The sequence below is a fragment of the Solea solea genome, chromosome 10 (genome assembly GCF_958295425.1).
Source record: "Solea solea chromosome 10, fSolSol10.1, whole genome shotgun sequence".
Taxonomy (NCBI): domain Eukaryota; kingdom Metazoa; phylum Chordata; class Actinopteri; order Pleuronectiformes; family Soleidae; genus Solea; species Solea solea.
The window spans coordinates 7,269,022-7,288,116 of NC_081143.1; the positions used below are offsets into that span (position 1 = coordinate 7,269,022).

The 19,095-nt window shown below is 39.2% G+C and overlaps 1 protein-coding gene across 2 annotated transcripts; it reads right to left on the minus strand.

Annotated features, from left to right (window-relative positions):
- Window positions 1-61: 61 nt before the first annotated feature.
- LOC131467159 (general transcription factor 3C polypeptide 1) lies at window positions 62-18,255 on the minus strand. Of its 2 annotated transcripts, XM_058640899.1 has the most exons (40): window positions 17,789-18,255; window positions 15,544-15,753; window positions 15,003-15,179; window positions 14,772-14,915; window positions 14,405-14,501; window positions 14,197-14,320; window positions 13,892-14,071; window positions 13,196-13,311; window positions 12,992-13,044; window positions 12,520-12,902; window positions 12,287-12,346; window positions 11,595-11,731; window positions 11,144-11,268; window positions 10,903-11,056; window positions 10,657-10,760; window positions 9,873-10,006; window positions 9,111-9,434; window positions 8,729-8,874; window positions 8,532-8,629; window positions 8,355-8,451; window positions 7,912-8,095; window positions 7,723-7,819; window positions 7,300-7,432; window positions 7,117-7,204; window positions 6,878-6,939; window positions 6,677-6,782; window positions 6,436-6,578; window positions 6,173-6,315; window positions 6,011-6,095; window positions 5,811-5,923; window positions 5,672-5,731; window positions 5,495-5,588; window positions 4,779-4,951; window positions 4,044-4,676; window positions 3,608-3,744; window positions 2,782-2,886; window positions 2,409-2,695; window positions 1,271-1,857; window positions 986-1,172; window positions 62-450 (listed from the first exon to the last, which is right to left on the minus strand). In XM_058640899.1, the coding sequence occupies exons 1-40, from the start codon at window positions 18,007-18,009 to the stop codon at window positions 235-237; spliced, it is 6,717 nt and encodes a 2,238-aa protein (XP_058496882.1). In that variant the 5' UTR covers window positions 18,010-18,255; the 3' UTR covers window positions 62-234. The 2 variants fall into 2 exon arrangements, with proteins under 2 accessions (XP_058496882.1, XP_058496883.1); XM_058640900.1 differs by lacking the exon at window positions 12,287-12,346.
- Window positions 18,256-19,095: the final 840 nt, after the last annotated feature.

A 19,095-nucleotide genomic window follows, 5' to 3' on the forward strand; every position in this document is an offset into this window, starting at 1 on the left:
GAAGACAAAGAAAATGAATTAGATTTTAGCATTAAAAAAAACAACCACAAAGAAACCTCCCTTCTGTAAAACCAGAATTGATGATATTACATTTTATTATTCATTATTAAAGCATCAGAAACAGTCTTGATTGTTGCTAAAAATGTCTCAACTCAACTTCTTGAGGCCTGACCTTCAAAAGCCTTATTACCTTCATGATATGAGTCCCGGTCCAGTCAGGTCAGACGAATGCTTTCATGGTAGAGAATCGTTCCAGAAACGTTCGTTGGGTAAGACCCGACAGAGCTGCAGGCAGCAGCTGACAGAGGGCTCATAAAAGACAGTGTCTGGAGCCTCAATCTTCTTCTCCGTCGTCTCTGCTCTGGCCTGATGCACAGAGCGAGAGAACAGTGAAGGTTTTGGACATCTGACCAAAGTTCTTTCGGTTACGCAGCCCATCTCTATCAGTGCCTGCAGAGGAGAGAGGGAGCATAAAACATAAGGATTCAAAGGACATTTTGTAAAAGCCCTTTTTTCTTTTACTCATCACTCTGTTATCGTGAGTAAAGATGGATGCTGCCATCATTTGGAGTCACAGAATTACGTTCTGTGATTACATAGTGAGACAAAAGGTACAAAGTACAACATAAATGATGCATATTCATCATAGTACAGTCTGGTTTAGTACAGTACGGTACAGTTTGGAATGGTAAAGCCCTGGGTCAGGCTAGCATTTTGCCTGAGATCAGTAGCTTTACTTGGTAGGCTGTGCCTGATGGCCATGTCGGCATGATACGTAGATGAGGTCATACTGGTGGGGTGCGACAACAACATGCGACACAATGGACAACAATGGACGACATCCATCAGCCCTTTTTTTCCCTGCTCGGTTTGTGGCTGTTGAAGCTTTGTACGAGAATAGACTGTGGACGTTGAAGAAACACTGGTCGCAGTGTGAGAAACATTCCACTCAATGGCAACGCATCATACGATCATTTCTGTTTACCTGCACGAGTTCCAACACCGCCATTGGCTGCAGCACATCTTTGTAATGTTCCACCAGCGACTGCTGTGTGAGCCCAGGTCGGGACATGATGTGGTAAAGAAGGGCCTCCAGCATGCCCTTACACACCAGGCGGTTCAACTTCCCGTCCACCATACGCCACGGCCGACTAATGAAACTCATATTTTCTCTGAGTGGTTGACAGTAGAAATGGAAAGAAGGAATAGATTACGCACAGGAAAAGGAGAAAGTTAACTCCAGTAAAATTATGGAAATCACTGTACTTACTCAACATCAGATATTCCTGTCAGGGGAGAATGAGCATCCTCAACTCCTTCATTGTTTCTCCTGTTTTCTCTAGATCTCAATTGTCTCTTCTCTTCCTGTCTCTCTTCCTCCTCCACCTCTTCCATCTCCTCTCCCGCCTTCGCGTCTCCTTCCTCCTCCCCCTCTCCCGCCTTCTCCTCTCCTGCCTCCTCCTCTCCCATCTTAACATGTTCTTGCCTTGTCTGCTTTCCTCCATCTTCTTTCAAACTACCTTGTCTCTCTCCACCGTCTTCATCTGTCCTCTCCTGCCCATTTTCCATCTGTGTTTCTTCGTCGTTCATTTCCTCTCTTGTTGTGTCTTTTGACTTCTCTCCTGCGTCCTGCTCTTCTTTCTCCTCCGTGGCAGCTTTTTTGGCTGGTGGTTCCTCTGTCTCCTGTCGGTTTCCCTGTCTGCGTCTCTTCTTGAAAAATGGGAGTCTGTTTGATGAGCGTGTCTGGGACCATTGCTTGGAGTTAATAGTCAGCAGCCATGGTTCAGCGTGCTGTATGAGCACATAATGGACTCCCATCGCCCCAGCTTTTAACACTTGGCCTTCTTCTTGGAAGTCCTGAAGGACAAAAACAGAATATAAAATTCGGCAAGTAACTAAGAAACCAAATGCTCACTACATTCCTACTCTGAATGATCAATATTCAAGCTAGGGCTACAACAATTAATCCATTATTTTTGATTACTAAATTAGTCGTCAACTACTTTGATAATTGTTTGATTGTTTTTTAATAGTTAAAACAAGATCTTTGATTTGTCTTCTTAAATGTGACAATTCAAATCCTTAAAAATGAATAACTTTGTTTGGTGGACAAAACAAGACATTTAAGAACATCCTCATTTCAAGGTTTTGAAAATAGCAATCAACATTTTCTGACACTTTAAGAACCAAACAACGTTTATCACATTACAAGCACTTTAAGTACAACAATTAGCAGAGTTTAGAGTTTAAAGAGTTAAAGGGCCTGATAAATCAAGCAAAGGGTTAGTTAGTGCCATTAGTTTGTGATGGTGTAAATTCATGTGATTCATGTACATCATGATTTAATTTTATTTTTAATCCAACTGGTTTCTTTACTGAAGCCATGTTAAACATCAGATTGTGTTTACCTTCATGTACATCTGCAGGCTCCTGGTGCGTCCAGACTGAGGCTCAACCAGGTGAGCATAAGTCTGGTAGAGGTCACGCGTGTACAAGCCATTCTCACCAGCTTCATCTAAGCTCCTCCTGATCTGAGCACATGCTTCAATGTCCTGAGGAGTGTATCCTCTTTGCTCAATCAAACGGATGTTACACTCCTCTATGCTGTGTGAAGAGGAGGAGACACAGATGGAGCTGGTGAGGAAGGAGGGCAGCAGGGAGGGACCACATTTATTCAAGTCAAGTGGTGGAGAGTCTATAATGTAGAAACGAGAAAACAAAGATTTACTTTATGCAGATCAAAAATCTTATTATACATCTATGAATTGCATTGATACTTACTCTCCATAGTGAACATGTGGTGAGAAGGAGTGTTGCGCAGCTGCATTTTTATAATACATGACTCCAAAACAATGTTATCACTGGTGTTGAGGTTACGTATTCTGACTGGAAACAAAACAAAAACAATGCGAACAATCAAGACAATGTATTCTTTGCCTGAAGGTAAAAAAAATTTCTTGTAATTTTGTTCATCAATCAATCCTCTAAGAACACAGCAACAGCAAATTCTCAAATTGTATAGATTTGTTTATTTATTTTTTAAAATTACCATTAAGTTCAATATTTAAAAATCTGCGTAAACCATAAACCAAGGACCCTTTCGCCTTTAAGCTTTAAACCTACTAAGGAACAGCTTTTTTATAATATATAATACATTTAACTATAGTGTTTCCACATTCCAGAACATAAGGTACTTGACATGAAAAACAAAAAAAAAAACATTTCATTGTATGGAAAATGTAATGTGAAACTTTTAAATATAAACTTTTCTGTGGCGTTTTAATCCTGAGTTGCCGGACAACATTCCTGTACTGCACACAGGAAAAGACAAAAGGAGGCAACAGCGACGTAGCACTAGTAAAGCAAGGCGGCTGCATGCATCTACAAACACAAGGAGTGAATTCTACTGTTCAAAAATACACACAAATACTCCCTCAGTCAGCTCAGTTACCAATAGTTATGTACTGCAGCTTTAAATCCATTCAAAATGACTGAAAACCAAACTATCACTCTCTGCAATGCACTCAGCAGAAAAGACACAACTTCATTTTTCTAAGGGAGAACATTCATCTACCTAAATACAAAGTAAGTGCAAACTTGACTCTACCTATTCCAGGACGGCAGAATCCTTGCATCATCAAGTACTTGGTGTGTGAGGCTTGATGTGCCTTTACTTTCAGCTTCTTTCCTCCCTCACACTCCTCGCCATCCTCTTCATCATCGTCATCATCTTCCAATGCCACACTGGAAAATTTACCCCAGATAAGTTTTCATTTGAAATTTGCACAGATTGCTGGTAACAATAAAAACAGTCACAATTTATCAATGGAAGAAAAAAAAAAAGCCAAAATAAACAGTGAATTCTTTTTCCTGTTGATTAACCAGCTAATATGTTCCATCTCTAATAGGACAAGACATACACTACTTATACCTGTTACTGTATTTAGAGTTGTTATAATGTATGTATATTTCTTAATAATACAGTATAATATAGGGATGAATAAAGAATGATTACATATTAAGTAAAATCAGTAACATCTCACCTCTTATCGTTGTCCACCAGGTTGCTGTCCATCAGGCTGCTGTCCACCAACACCATCTGTTTCGGTACAGACACGTGCACGTTCAGCAGTCCCAGAGTCATTAGGCTGAGAAACACCGCACAGGTTCCACCTGGAGAGTCCAGAGAGAGTCTCAACAGGTCAGATGCATCTTGAGGATCCTCAGAAACTGGAGCTGCTGTGTTTGAAGCTGCATCCACTTCTGATGGCCCTTCTTTGGGGAGATGATCGAGTGTCTGCTCTGTGCTCACTGAATCTTCACCAGAGCTGATGGTAACGTGTTTGAAGTTTTGTTTTTTCTGTTCATCCGTTTTCGCCTCACTGTTCACGTCAACCTCCATCAGCTGGTCATTCTCTCCATCCTTTGCTGACTCCTTAGGTTTTATGTCCAGGTGACTCACCGATGTGCCACTGGCCTCTCCTCCACTTTGCTTCTTTTTACTGTTTGACCCTTTTTGTTTCTCCAACACTTCCTCCCCATTGTCTGACCTGCTTTCAGTTTCATGGTCAAACACAGTGACAGGTCTGTTGTCTCCTTGCCCGTTGTTAATCAGAGTCCTCAAAAAGCGGAAGGAATCGGTGCACAGCGTGTGTGGAAAACGCCACGAAAAACACCTGTTTGGGAAAGAGTGTGAAATAAAGTGCCAAAGAAAATAAGCTTTATCAAAACAAGTGATCTGAACATTCACAGTATCTTCATGCAAGATGTTTGTGTACCTGTAGTAGGACTGAGACATCTGGTAGGACATGGGAAGGATGGGCAGCCCTCGGTTCTTCTTTGGGCCAAATGGCTGATTGATGCGACGCCGGTTGACTAGACCCCTCTTTCGGCACTGTATGAACACTTGGCACAACAGATCCTGGTTGTACTTACTGTACATGTGAAAGGTCTGGAGGGGAAGAAAGAATAATCTGAGTGTCATCTGTATTTGTTCATGTCAGAAGGCAAAAAGGAGAGGAGAGACAATGGACACGTTCAGAAATTGGCATCCACCGTTTTTTTTAATTAACTTTTCACTATTTCATGATGTCTGTATGGAGGTCAGTCACAAAACTTTGTCATTGTGAAGCATGATTCCGTCATATTCTGCTCCTGTGAGGAACCATTTAAAGATATTACATAATGTAGTATTTCTGCATGAAAATGTCTAAAAACCACAATACTAACACTAACTAAATTTTCAGAAATAATAATCCTCTGTACTCAAAAAAAAAACCGGGACTCTTTCCGTGTGAAGTTGCATATCCACTAGTCCTGCAAATATTTAAAAACAAAAGCCTCGCTGAAGAAATGAATGTAAACAGGGAACAAATAAATTTACTTTAAAGGTTTTTTGCAGGAAGGCAAAATCAGAAACTCAATATAATAGAGATTTCAGGCTTCTACACTGGGTGCTAGGTTTAAAAATATATTTGAATGAAATTTAAGATACCTGAAAGGATCTGGAGGACTTCATCTGACTGTTGGTCATGGCCAGAGTGCTCTGGATCAAGTTATGTAACACGATGGTGTGAATGTCATCAGTGCTGCAGTGGACACACAAAATAAACAATTAACTGCCATCATAATAAATGAGTTTACTGGTTCTGAGTCAAAACTTAATCCTTACCAGTTGAGAACATCTTTGCCCAACACCAGCTTTCTACTCTCTATTGCAGAGACCTTGAACCTGTAAGTACACATTATATTACACACTGCACATGACTACTTGTCTTGAGCCAGCACATCAAACTTCCTTCTTTTCTTACCGTGAGAAAAGCTCCAGTTTTGTGTCAGGGATGATCATATCATGACTGCACATGACAGAGCTAAACTTCTGTCTGAGAAGCTTTGTGTACTCAGAGAAGGCTTTAGCACAATCCTTTATAACACAAACAGAAAGAATCAGTTAAAAGCCAACAAAAGAGAAATCAAACGAATACAGAGCAACAGCAACACATTAAGACACCTCAAGGTTGTTAGGATCACAAGGTTTCTCCTCCTCCAACTGTCTCATGAGAGCTTTGTCCTGGTAAACCTCCGCCAGACAGATCCTGCAACACATGCTTTGGATGAGAGAGACCATCTCGGTATTTTATAATATAAAATTAAATCTGTAACCTGTACCTACCTGAAGTTCAGAAGCGTCTGAGGATTCTTGAGGATGTAACGTGTGCGACGACCAACAGCAACAGATGTTTTATCCGCCGATATCTCAAACTCTGCGTGGAGCAGGTCTCTCACAAAACAGTAAGGTACAAACGGCCTCTTTAACTGCAACAAATCAGCAATACAGTAAATTGTTTCCAAATTATGATCCAGAACAGCTAATCCAACAATGTCCATATGAAATGGGATTATGTGTGTTTCAAGATTATGTTTGTGAGTATGTACCTTGCTGTTTAGCAGCTGTGAGGCCACACTGCACAGCATCATCAGTGAGTCTTCCTGTACAGACCAATAGACTCGATGTCGGGTCATCATCTTCAAAGCTTGGTGGTCCACCTCATCGTGGGCTGGTGTGCGTTTCTTGGGCTCTTCATTGCAAACAATGCACATAAACACAAAACAGTCAGATTCACATCTTTAAATCATCAGAAACAACCTTGTAATTTCAGTGGCAGCTGTTCTGCACCTTTCTTCTTGCGTGGAACCTTGACAACCTCCTTTTTGGTTCTCTTCCTCTTCTGTCCCTTCCCACCAACCACCTTCTTGTTTCTGGTAGAAGGCTCTATCCCCACCTGTTTACAAAGAATATAAAATGTGGTTGACACCTGAACTCATTGTTCTTGGCTGCAGTGTTAAAAAAACAATGTAAATGAAAATTACTTATGACCTCAACTTTTTCTGCCACCAATGGTTGCTTGGGTGATAAATAACGAGGTGAAGTTGTTCCTCCTGTTAACACACAGACATTTAGAACCTATATTATTGTCTGTGTGCAAAGTGACACTGTTAAAGGTTAAGAGTGAGGCTCTATAAGCTTCTCTCTAAGAGCCAAGACAAGTATGTGCAACAACATGAGATGAAAAAGGCATTAAAGAAACATAAAATATTATATTCAAAGCTACTCACCGGCTGTAAAAGCAAACCTGAGAGCATTTTTACTCAACAGGCTCTTTAGTCTGATGCTTTGCTCCTTCTCTTCTAAAGCAGCTGTTTTCTAAAATAAAACACAAATAAATACATAAATAAACAGCTGATACATGTGCCTGACAGTCCAGCCTCATGTGTTTGGCTTGTCTTTTGTTTAAATACCTCTTTGACAACAAGAAGATGATTGGTCCACAACCAGTTGCGTTTCAAGTGACCAAAAAACTCAGAATCCAAACCTCCTGCTCCTTTCCCATCTCCTGGTATCGTCCCTTCATCACAAACCTCACAACTGCCTCTGCGTGTGGACACATAACATATACACAACATTTTGAGGAAACATACTGGTGGGGAACTGTGTTCGTAGAATTTCAACACAAATGCAAAAGCTTCAATTTCAGCTTCTTTGAGTTCAATATAAAACGGGAATATATCCACAACAATATAATCTTCCTAACAGCTGATTCATTCATTCATTCATCAATCCATCCATTATCTACCATTGGATAACTAATTGTGAAAAAAAACATATCAGTAGATCAATAAATGAGAGATTATTCCAATGATTCAACGCCACACTGGACTTACTTTAGCAGGTATGACAATCCAACAAACACGTTGCGATCGTGCACAAAAGAAGGAGCAGTGTCATGCTCTGTGACATTTCTCTTGCTCCGGATCACCCCTAAAAATACAAAAAGATCTGTCTTAAAATACTGAAGAAAAAATATTTCCATACGATTGTGTGTGCTGTGCGGACTCTGCTTGTGTAGATACCCAGTGGTGTGTTGAGGCAGACACACATCAGGTCAAACCAGTAGTTTTCCACATCCTCAGCAGTGTTGAAGGTGTACTTGCGCCTCTCAAACGGTTTGTCAGGTGACTCTGTGACCAGCCAGTAGTGAGGCTCGGCGTTGGTGGTGTCTACAATGGTGGTGTTTCGTCTCAGGTACAAAAACACCTTGATCAGAGCAGACATGGAGCATCAAAAAGCATTACATACAAGAGAGGGAACTAATTTGATTTCCTTTGAGTGAGTAAACAATTTCTCCACGTGTCATTCATGCTTTATTTAAAACACATGCTGAACTAAGACAGCCTGTGATGCCAATACTGTGTGTGACAGTGCACAATACTGATTTTTAGACAGGTGACAGCGATCCATTCTTAATTCTTACTATTAGCATCTACACATTTGACTTGATGTGGTCATAGTGTACCTGGTCTTTCTCCTGGAACTTTTCCACAGGACCAAACTGCATCAGACCCATGTAGATCAACCTCTGCAGGTTCTCGTGAAATGAGAACAGGTATTTCCTACAATATCAAGAACCCGTTAACACAGGATGTATTTACATGAAGTGATACAGGGCAGGGTGAAAGAGAAAGAAAGTCACCGTTTGTAAAGCAGCTGTCTTCTCATTTTGGCGGGCAGGGCTCTAACAAGATAATGTTGCTTCTCAGAGTCATTGAGATATTCCTCCAGTCCGTCCACCTGTGGACAAAATAATTTCAAAAAATGTTTTTAAACATACTTTACAAAGTCAGAATATATGAACAGATTATTGTTTAGTGTGGCGTTACGTTAGCTCACCTTATAGTTGATCCGTATGACCTGAATGAAGATGGATAGAGGCAGACAGAGAAGTAGGTCGCCCACCATTGCCCAGCCCGAGCTAAACCCTTTACGTACACGCACTGGAGGAATGAATTTCTTCCAGGACTCATCATCAGCATACACTACCACAAACAGACAGACAGACAATTACAGAATCATCAACAGAGTCACTTTGTCTCAATAATTAAAACACAGAAATCAAGAATTTCGGATATTTTATTTTATAAAGGGGCTTTATAAAGGGCCTAAAAGTAAAGTTTGTCTTTTTATTCATTGGGATTCAAATAAGATGAATCTTACATACAGCCCCTTTAATAAAAAATGGAACGCATAAAAGTCCCAAATATGATCGTCTCACCTTTCATGACAGACTGAGAGTGACCAGGTGTTGCTTCATTACTCTTGTCCTCCTCTTCATCGCCTGCTGTCAGGTCCATTTTAGACTCAGTGGAATCTGTCTGAGTTTGTCCATCTTGTGTGTCTTTCAAAACCTGTTTTTCATGGCTGTCTGGGTTTGGGGCTGCAGTTACAGGGCTGTGTAGGTTTGCCAGTGTTTCAGTGGTTGAGACAGTGCAGCCGTGTCTCTGTGGATGTCCGTAGATCAAGTACCAGAGGAAAGTGTGAATGACTCGTAGACGATGCATCTTAGGCTGGAAGCCAAAGCTCTTACCCAGGCCTTTAACTGGGTGGACAGAAGACACAGAACAGATCATGAGGACAAATATTTAAGGAGAAGAAAATGATCATCTAAAAATGATCAAAAAATAAAATAATAATGATAATAATAATAATTATTATAATAATAACATGAAAACGAATCATATTATTTTTTAACAGAGAGTCAATGCACCAAAGGTCTGAAACATTCTGTCAGGTCATCTTACAGAATTTCCTTTTTTTGCTTTTCTTACAGTCATATTTAAAAGGTTTTATTTGACTGTATTTTCATTTATTATTGTTTCATAAATACAATAATCCAGCGATTTATTTGCATTTACTAATCTGAATGTTGCCCCATATATTCAGATTTTAATTATTATCCATTTGGTATTACAGTTTCTTGTGCTGAAACCATCAAATTCTGTTTGTTGAGAAAAGAGTAAACTCCTGCATAATATACCTGTAGTGGGCTTGAAGTTGTCACTGACTTTTTTATTCTTGTTCGCCTCACTCTTTTGTGCTTTAGAAGGTTGCCCCATCAACTCCTTGTACTCTCTCTTTTCTTGTTTGCTCTTTTCTTCAGCTTGCTGCAGCCTGAGTGACAGCAATGGAAGACAAAAGACAGGTCAGCAGAAACAAGACACAAAGCATGTTGCTGCTGTAAATAACAGATTTAAAGTCTATACCACAGTATACACTACATTTCCACTGAATAACTAAATTACAGAAAGAGACCATAACAAATAACAAACCATCACTAGACTAAGATAACCACAACTGCATTCTGTATTTTAACAGGTGCTAATAATAATAATAATAATAATAATGATAATAATAATAATAATAACTTTTCTTTATATAGCACTTAAGAGCTGAAACAATTAATCGATTAACTGATTACTAAATTAATCAAGAACTATTTTGATAATCGATTAATCGGTTTGAAGCTTTTTTTCATGATTAAATCAAGATTTCCGATTGATTAAGCTTCTTAAATGTGAATAATTTTTTCATTTCTTTGCTCTGGATAACAAAGAAATCATTAAAAGTTAATCATTTTGGTTTGTTCACACAATTAGCAAGCGGTATGCATTAATGGAGAGAAAAAACACCCTTTAAACAGGAGGAAATCTCTGACAGAACCAGACTCAGATGAGCAGATATCTGCCTCGGCTGGTTGGGGTGAATGAAAAATGGGGCACAGTTGAGATGAGGGGGAAAAAACATAATAGGGTTTTGTTTACCGTCCTGCTGTGTAAGAGCTGGAGATTTTGAAGCGGACCTGCTCAATAAGTCGTTGCAAGATGTCATCACTGGGCTGAATAGATGGATGGACAATCATCTCAACCTACATGCAGATTAATATGAGACGAAGGAAGGAGGTGGGTGGCAGAAAACGGTGATGTTTCATTTTCCAACAAGAAGCCAGTGCAAAAAAAGTATGGGGGGGAAATGTAACAGGCTTTTCGAAAAGTGATGTGAGCGCATACCTTTTTAGTAATCCCATCCTGTATGACAGTGGTCTTGAAAATCTTAAGCAAGCCTTCTCTAGACAGACTGTGAACAAGACGTAAAATTGTTTTCTTGCAACACTTTGAGTTGATTCCATCCTGCTTTTCCTCCTCATTGATCATCTTCTGTAGTCTGGGAAAATGACAGAACATTGAATTTTTTTTTGTCTCCACAAATGTAAAATTGGAATCAAATAAATGAAAATGAACAGAAACTCACGGGAAAAGACCCTCTATGACTTTTAAGCTGCGGACAGCCTCAACGATCAGGTTCTTCCTCTTCAACAGACGGTATGTCTCATGAGACCTTGGCGCAGGATTTTTGGATTTTGATCGACGTGTTGCCTGGAGGAGGTGGATTAAATCATTATTTTCATATACTCCTCCCACATTAGCTTCAACCTGGGTCCTATTTCAAAAAACCTGCAAGTTCAAGCTGTTATGAGTTGAATTTTAATGTTAAAAAGGTGTTTGAAGGGAACAGGATATCCAGAAAAATCAATCACCAAAACTGTACTTAAAGAAACAAATAAGCTGCATGAAAATTGAAAAGATTATTTTAACCTGATAACAGCTCGTTAGCCTGATATAGTCAGGGCACAATTGAAGAACAGGACCCTGTTCTGGGGTGGAAAAAAAAAAAAACAGCTAAACCAACCCATTAAACTGACCTTCTGCTGACAATCCTCTTCAACATCTTCAACAACCACAACATGAATTACAGGAGGTATTTCAGCTGCTGTCACAGTCTGAGATGCAGAGCTTGCAGAGGTCAACTTAGATTGATCTTCTGCAGTTCCAGCTTGTTCTGAAAGAAGAGACAATGATTAAGCAGAAAGACTCATTAATACTGTATAATCTCGTGAAGATGAATCAAAGTATCAAACAATGCTTGAACAGTGAGTCATAAAATGTCAAATATGACTCAGGAAAATCGGTTTTGGTTATGCATCTCCTGACAGAAAAGTTGTACCTGGTTGTACCGTTGCTGACTGCATTAACATACTTATTAACACTGTTATAATTATGTTTTGATAATGATAGCAAAACAGGTAGTCTGTGCTGATGAGCCCACAGATAACAGCTTCAAAGCAATAACAAGCTAATATTACTTACACCTATCACATTGAGAGAAACATGGATCAAATGGATTAAAAGATAAATGTTGCTTAGTATCTGATCAATGGTTAAATTGACAACTATTTGCCAACAGGTTCACCGATCGGCAATGTGACAGATAACACTTTGTGTTTACTGCTGCCTCCAAGTGGCCAAAATAATAAGGTCTAGGATTAACTTATTTCAGCAGCTCTGAGTGCACATTGATGATTTAGATATATTTTTAACTATGTCTGGGAATTACCAGCTCTGGGAGCATCAGGTGTCATACTGGTCTTGGATTGGCTGCATGCTGGGGATTCACCTGAGCGATAACAGTAATTAAAAAAAGAAAAGAAAAATAAAAGGGTCAGACAACATAAAAAGCTGTAACTTCCAATTTAAACAACTTTTTCACTGGTCATATTTAAGATGTAGACTGTGTCCCTTTTAAACAACATGTGTTCGGAAAAGAGCAATGCTTTGATGAAAACTCACTTTCATCTGGTGGCAGTTGTATTTCTGGTGTGTCAGGTTGTGCCTCCTTCACTGTCACAACCGTTTTCCCTGTTGACTTCCTTGTGGCTCCCGATTTTCTTCCTGCTTTATCTTTGCCTTGATTCATCTCTTCATCTCCCACTTCCACTGCTCCAATGTCAAGGGACAGCCCAGCCTCTTCAGAATCTTTGTCTCCTTCTCCACCTGCTTTCTCAATTTTCTGCACTACAGGACATTTGTTTTTTCCTTTCTCTGTTGACTTTGCACATGGTGGTATTTTAGGGGCAACTTGTGCTTTATCTGATGGTGCAGAGGAATACAGGAGTTCCTTGCGTTCCTGCTCCTTTGCAAAAAGCTGGAGCTGATTGCTTGCACCAACGCACCTGTTGAAAGAATGGAGCACAATAATATTGTGATTTATTTTTGATACGGTAACAACTTGAAAATCTATTGCAATAAATCAGATGCATACTTATGAGTGATATAGTTTATAGTCCTCTGCCGACCCACATCCACCATGAATCCCTGCAGGGTAGCGTGTGTGCACACATATGAAATGAAATAATCATCACAACATTTGAAATGCTCAGGTTTTGAGTGAACAGCAGCTATAATCTACGTATTTCTGTTTTGTGTTCATTGAAATGAAATTTTGTATGTGAGAATACTTGGTTACCTTAATTAAACCTTCCCTCTCAAGTCTTCGGCAGAGCATACGTGATTCCAGTTTACCAACATTCAGTCTGTATGCGATCTCAGACTGGGGGGTTCCCTTTGTGCCACAGGATGATACTTCATAAAACATAATGACAGAAGTTAAAATTTTGATACTATTCAATGACCATTTAGAAATTTACAGTGTAGCTGGTGGAATGTTATTGTTATGTAAATGACCTATTTTTGTTCTTGATAAATGTTACAAAGCCATTCAAACTTTGATGACCTGTTTTTAATATTTAGTTCATACATTATATTATATATATATTACATATTGTATATAAATGCACTGCCAACATAAAATGTAGTTTGGTGAAATAGAACATTAATGTTGTACAATAACTGGTAACTGAAGTAGAGCAATGTTACTAAATACATGAGCAAAAAATGTGTTTGAATTATCAGCTGCCAGGATTTCGAGGAATGGGCATCAGCCATAGAAAAACCTATAGTGCTCAAACTCTGTATATGACGTATACCATCTTAAAGAATTCATAGGAACATGTTAGGACACAACATCCCTAATAAATACAATAAAGACAGCAATACAACAGTGATGACTATCTAAAAACATGGTAATGTTCAAATATGTAATTAGTATTACATTAATAAAACATTATGTATTAGTATGAGAAATGGGATTGATGAACTGTACCAATGTGATAAGCCTGTGACAGGATATCCTTCTCCATGATTCGTCCCTCAGGAGGAAAAGCTTTATTCCTTCTTCCGTTGTAGTCTTCCTCTTCCTCGTCATCATCGTCATCATCGTCTGGGACACCTTTCTTTGAGTATGGCTTCAACAGTTTAACAACGCGCACAAGCAATTTATTCCCTAAGAAACACAAGTTGTTTTTTTTAGAAACTAAGTGGCTCAATGACAAAACCAATGCCTTATGCATTCTTTAATTGGTTAGGTCACTTTTATATTTACGTCATGGTGCTTTGGTGACACATTACCATTTTTGCTGAGGAAGCGCTTGGCGGTAGGATCAAATTCCTCCACAGGTAACTGGCAAAACTCAACCAACTTCGCAGTTCGCATGTACTGAAATACACGCTTACTTGTGCCTTCATTCACATTCTGCAAGTAAACATAAAATTATTACAACATACCATCAGAGAAACAAAGACTAAAAGTCCAACAAACACTCAGTGAGATACTCACAAGCTGTTGTTTGACTGAGTTCAATGATGCACACTGACCAGGTACCTGCTGGAGGAGGTTGGACACTTGCTCCATGAGTATGTTATACTTACTCCTCCTGAAAGAGCAGAATGGGTTATAGTTTGGAACGTGTCAATACATTTGCAGAAAGGATGCATTTTAGAATCCTTTGACAATAATACACGTGTTGTGCAAAAACCATTTGTTTCATATGTGAGAAGAAGACTCCAAATTGGACACTCTATTGACCGTAGGTGTGAGCCACTACATTTCTTTTCAATTTATCCAGTTAAAAAAAAGGAACCATTAGTTGATAAACCTGACCTAAAAAGTAAACAACAAACAAGAATACGCATATTAAACACACCTGTTAACATGGAAGCGATTAAGGAGCAGAAGTATGGAGTGTTGCTGTTGTCCCGTCTTTAATCGTCTGACATGAGACTGCATGCTGACCAGTCCGTGCTTGACGAGAGACTTCCTCATGTAGTGCAACTTTCGAGCGTCGGTCCTATTGAAACACACCGTGTGTCATGCAATGAACAAAGAAACATTACTTCGTAACAGGGTGAACATGAGCCCAAGTTAAATCTCCTACTTGAAAGAGTTTCCATGCAGTTCACTCTGCAGCGCCCCTTGCCAGCGTGCCCGCCCCACTCTTTCCAACAAACAGTAAGAATCATCGGTAAGTTTCAGATCAGGATCGCCCTCGCTTCCAATCAGCGTACGGAATCGCACATTTTGAGACGCGACCACAACAAGCTTGCGGCCATATCTGGGGGCGAAAAAGGGGAAATGTTCAACAAAAGGTACAGCTGCATTTAAGATACTTGTATATTAAGAGCTCAGTTTGGTTCTTTATACATATACTTAATATTATGACTTTGGTATTTTGTGTCCTTCATCTGAAAACAGGCTCTGTCAAATAATACTACCAGACCTGAGTTAACTGAACATGTTTGTGAGAGCTTCTTTGTGTTTTCAGTCATCTTGCTTTAGTTTATATTTAAAAACTACAGGTTTGTTTTTTTGGAGTAAAAACCACTGCATTACATACATAGTCGGTTGTTCACGACACCAATTTTAAGTAAAGGTAGTGGGAAGTGTCACTCCAACTATTTTCAACTATGTGTACCAACCTTTGCAGAGCCTCCTCCAAATTAATCAAAGGTGTTAGGGACTTGGAGCGGAGATGCTTTGTGATTTCCGTCCTCTCATTAAAGTGACAACACGAGCCCTGTATCCCATTCTTGTTTTCTTGAATAATGTGGATGGGGTAGATGTCTTTCTTTAATTCAAAACTTTCCTCCATTGTTTCAATGCCTGTGTCTGGATCGACGTGTGCAAACCTGAGAACACAAACACACACACACAAGAAGCAAAAAGGTTATGGCATTAAGATATTTGGACAGGAAAATGTATAACAGACAGATATAGATATATACTTTGTTGTACTCAATTTGTCTTGAGCTCAGCACGGCTAAACCAATTGAAATAATGCACCAGACATACAACAATAAAATGGATAATAAAAAAAGAAGATTTAAACTCAATGCAAATGAGTTCTTAAACCGATCACATTTGCAGTGTTGAACTCTTTATCATCTGCCTGATGGCAACAGCCCATATTGAGGGTGCAGAACATGGAAGAATCGCAGAGGATTCTCTGTGCATGTGTTTACACTGAAGACTGTAATGATCTTTACTGGTGCCTTTCACTGCAGTCTGCACCAACTTTGTTAGCTTGGCTTTGGAAGAATAATGTTCCAGAAACATAAGGATATACCATACCTAATGACACTATCCTAGACAACCTCATAAAACATAAATATAATTTTATGATCAACTATGGAAGTAAATCTGTGCCATCTGAGTTTGAATTTGAATTTCTAACACTGAATTTTTTTGCATCGAAATTAGACTTTGGATTTTGTTTTGTGAGCATGGTCTACTCTCGCGAACATTATTTACAGTTCTGAGGCAGTGAGTGTGATAACTGATAATACATTTAACCGCCCGTTACTTCGCTCTCGATTGGAACATACGCATGCCTCTGGACCTGGACTTCTTAGAGTTAACTTGCACACAAGAACTTGTTTTGTTATATGCTGTATCCAGTCAAGTAACTTTTTGTCCAGCTATTTTAGATGCGCTGGCGCAGCTACACAGTTGAGACATCGAATGTTTTGCAACTGAATTTTTTGAGACGTTGAATTTTTTTACACTGAATTTATTTTTTTAAAGGCAAAAAATAGCATCAGTGCTGGAAATGTGATGGTTTTTTTTAAAAAAAAAAGTCTAATTTCAACGCAAAAAAAGTCAGTGTTAGAAATTCGAATTCAAACTCAGATCGCACCGATTTACTTCCATAATCAACACCACCATACAGGTGCACTGTTCGTATAATCTACAATCGCTGGGGAGTCTAGGACATGCAATACCACACAAATTAAACAAATTCAATGACTATTTTTAACCTGGTTACACTCATGATAGGTGAACACTTCAGCATGGAAATACAGTCACTGGCCACTTCGGAACACTTCGTCAATAGAGCTCGCCAATGTGACGTAATGACGCAATGCATTCTGGGTATGGAAGGCATCTTCGACCGGACGTATATCATGACATCCTGATCAAAATTTTAAGACCAGTTGATAATTGCAAGAATTTACATTTTGCACTGTTGGATCTTAATAAGGTAGAAAGTAGTGCTTCAAAATGCAAAAAGAAGAAATGGGAGTGAGACAAAAAAAAATTGAGTAAGCAATGTATTGCAACCAACCATTAAACATTAAGGGCTGTTCAACTGATCAAAAGTTTAAGACCTCAGCCTTTAAAAGCCTAAAACTTCGCAAACATGTGGATTCAGTGCCATTTTCTGTCAGGTATCCACACTGTCATGACCTCCTGATGGTGCTCTCGTACAAACTCCAAAACGGGCAATTTTGCGCAGTTGAAGGAGACGAGGCCTTTGAAGACGTTTTTTGTTTTTAAACCCTTCTCTCGCAGATGCCGTCTAATGGTTATGGGACCATTTGGAAGAGAAACGGCACAGCGTTTAACGGTTAAGAGCAGGAGTCGCACGGTGAGGTATTGGACTTGCTTTGGACCATCTGTATACCAAGGGTTAACCCTTGTGCACTCACAGATGGATTACTGTATTTCTTAGCAGTAGAGTTTGTTATTTGAACTAAAGCTGCCTTTCACACCACTCTGGTTATTCTCCTCTGACCATAGCAGTTGAACAGGTGTTCATAATAAAGCGGTCAGTGACTGTAAATCGACACCTGAAACTAGTTAGCATCTGGGTTTTTTTTGTCCAACATACTCTCCTGATCTTTAGGTGCTGAACACAACACAACACAGCAAGCATAAACTCACCTGTCGGTGGGCAGAACATCTTCTCTCTCCTCCGGGAGCTCATAAAAAGTCAGGTCGGTGTTGTGGATTAGTGACTTCCAGATGAACTCCTTGGAGCAGTCGTCAAACTTGAAGGGAAACGTGGGCTGTCTCGCCTCTAACCGAACCCACAAAGAGGGTATAGTTATCCCGTCCAGTCCCTCCAAAGTCACTTCATCCGCGACTGCACTCAACGCATCCATCGTTTCTGCACCGCCGGGGCTAACGCTATCAGCTAGTAAACATGCTAACTCTGTAAACCTCCAGCTAGCTAGTTATCTGCTTGTCTGGTCGTCCCCGCATAATTAACTATCTGTACATTAACATGAACAATATGTGCGTCGGCTTTGAGTCAGACAATCACTTTTTCGTTCCCCTCTTCTCCAGCATGTGCAAAAATAACCCAAACATATGACGAATCCTTTGATGCGTCGCCTGTTTGCGTGCGTCATAATCTTCTTCTTTTAATGCATTGCCAGCACACTCTACTCAGAAGAGCACAGTGCTGCCCTCTACAGGAAGAAGCATTACTCTTTTTTGTTCGATCACAACAAGCTTGCGGCCATATCTGGGGGAGAAAAAAGGGAAATGTTCAACAAAATGTTTAGTCATTGTATTGCAGTTGCTGACCTTAGCTCGTTTTTAATATAAAGTTATATTGAGAACTGGCCTCCTTCACCTGTAGCGAGATTATAATACCAAATATGATTGTTAGCTATTGTCATGAACAATGAGCAATATTTTTGTAATAATAATAATAATACTGCTTAAGGTTATATGAGTCATATCTTTAAATGTATTTAATGTACAATTATGTGTATGAGTATGTTCAGTGTTGTTATTACAGTTGTTCATATGTTATTATTTAATTTTCGATTTCATTTTGCATCATAAATGTTTTTTTTTTATCATTGTGAAATGTGTATTATTCCATATCATGACAAACACTTTGAAATTCTGTGAAATATCATCATGAAAATCATTATTGCATTATCATTTGAATTGAATATTGTATATGATTTTAAGCTAATTTCCCACATGGTTGAACCTTTTTTCACATGACCGACCCCCTCATGAACAGACTGGACACCCAGGTCATTTGAGTTTTGGTCACTGAAAATGCAGTCTGGTCAGGTGGGGGCCGGTCAAGTAACAAAAACAAGTCAAACTTTTTCAAGGGGAAAAACCAACTGTTCAGTAAAGGCAGATGGTATGAGCTTAAAATTATATCAAGATATTCCATCATGACATCATAATAACAGAATTTCAGAATTTATATATAACTATAT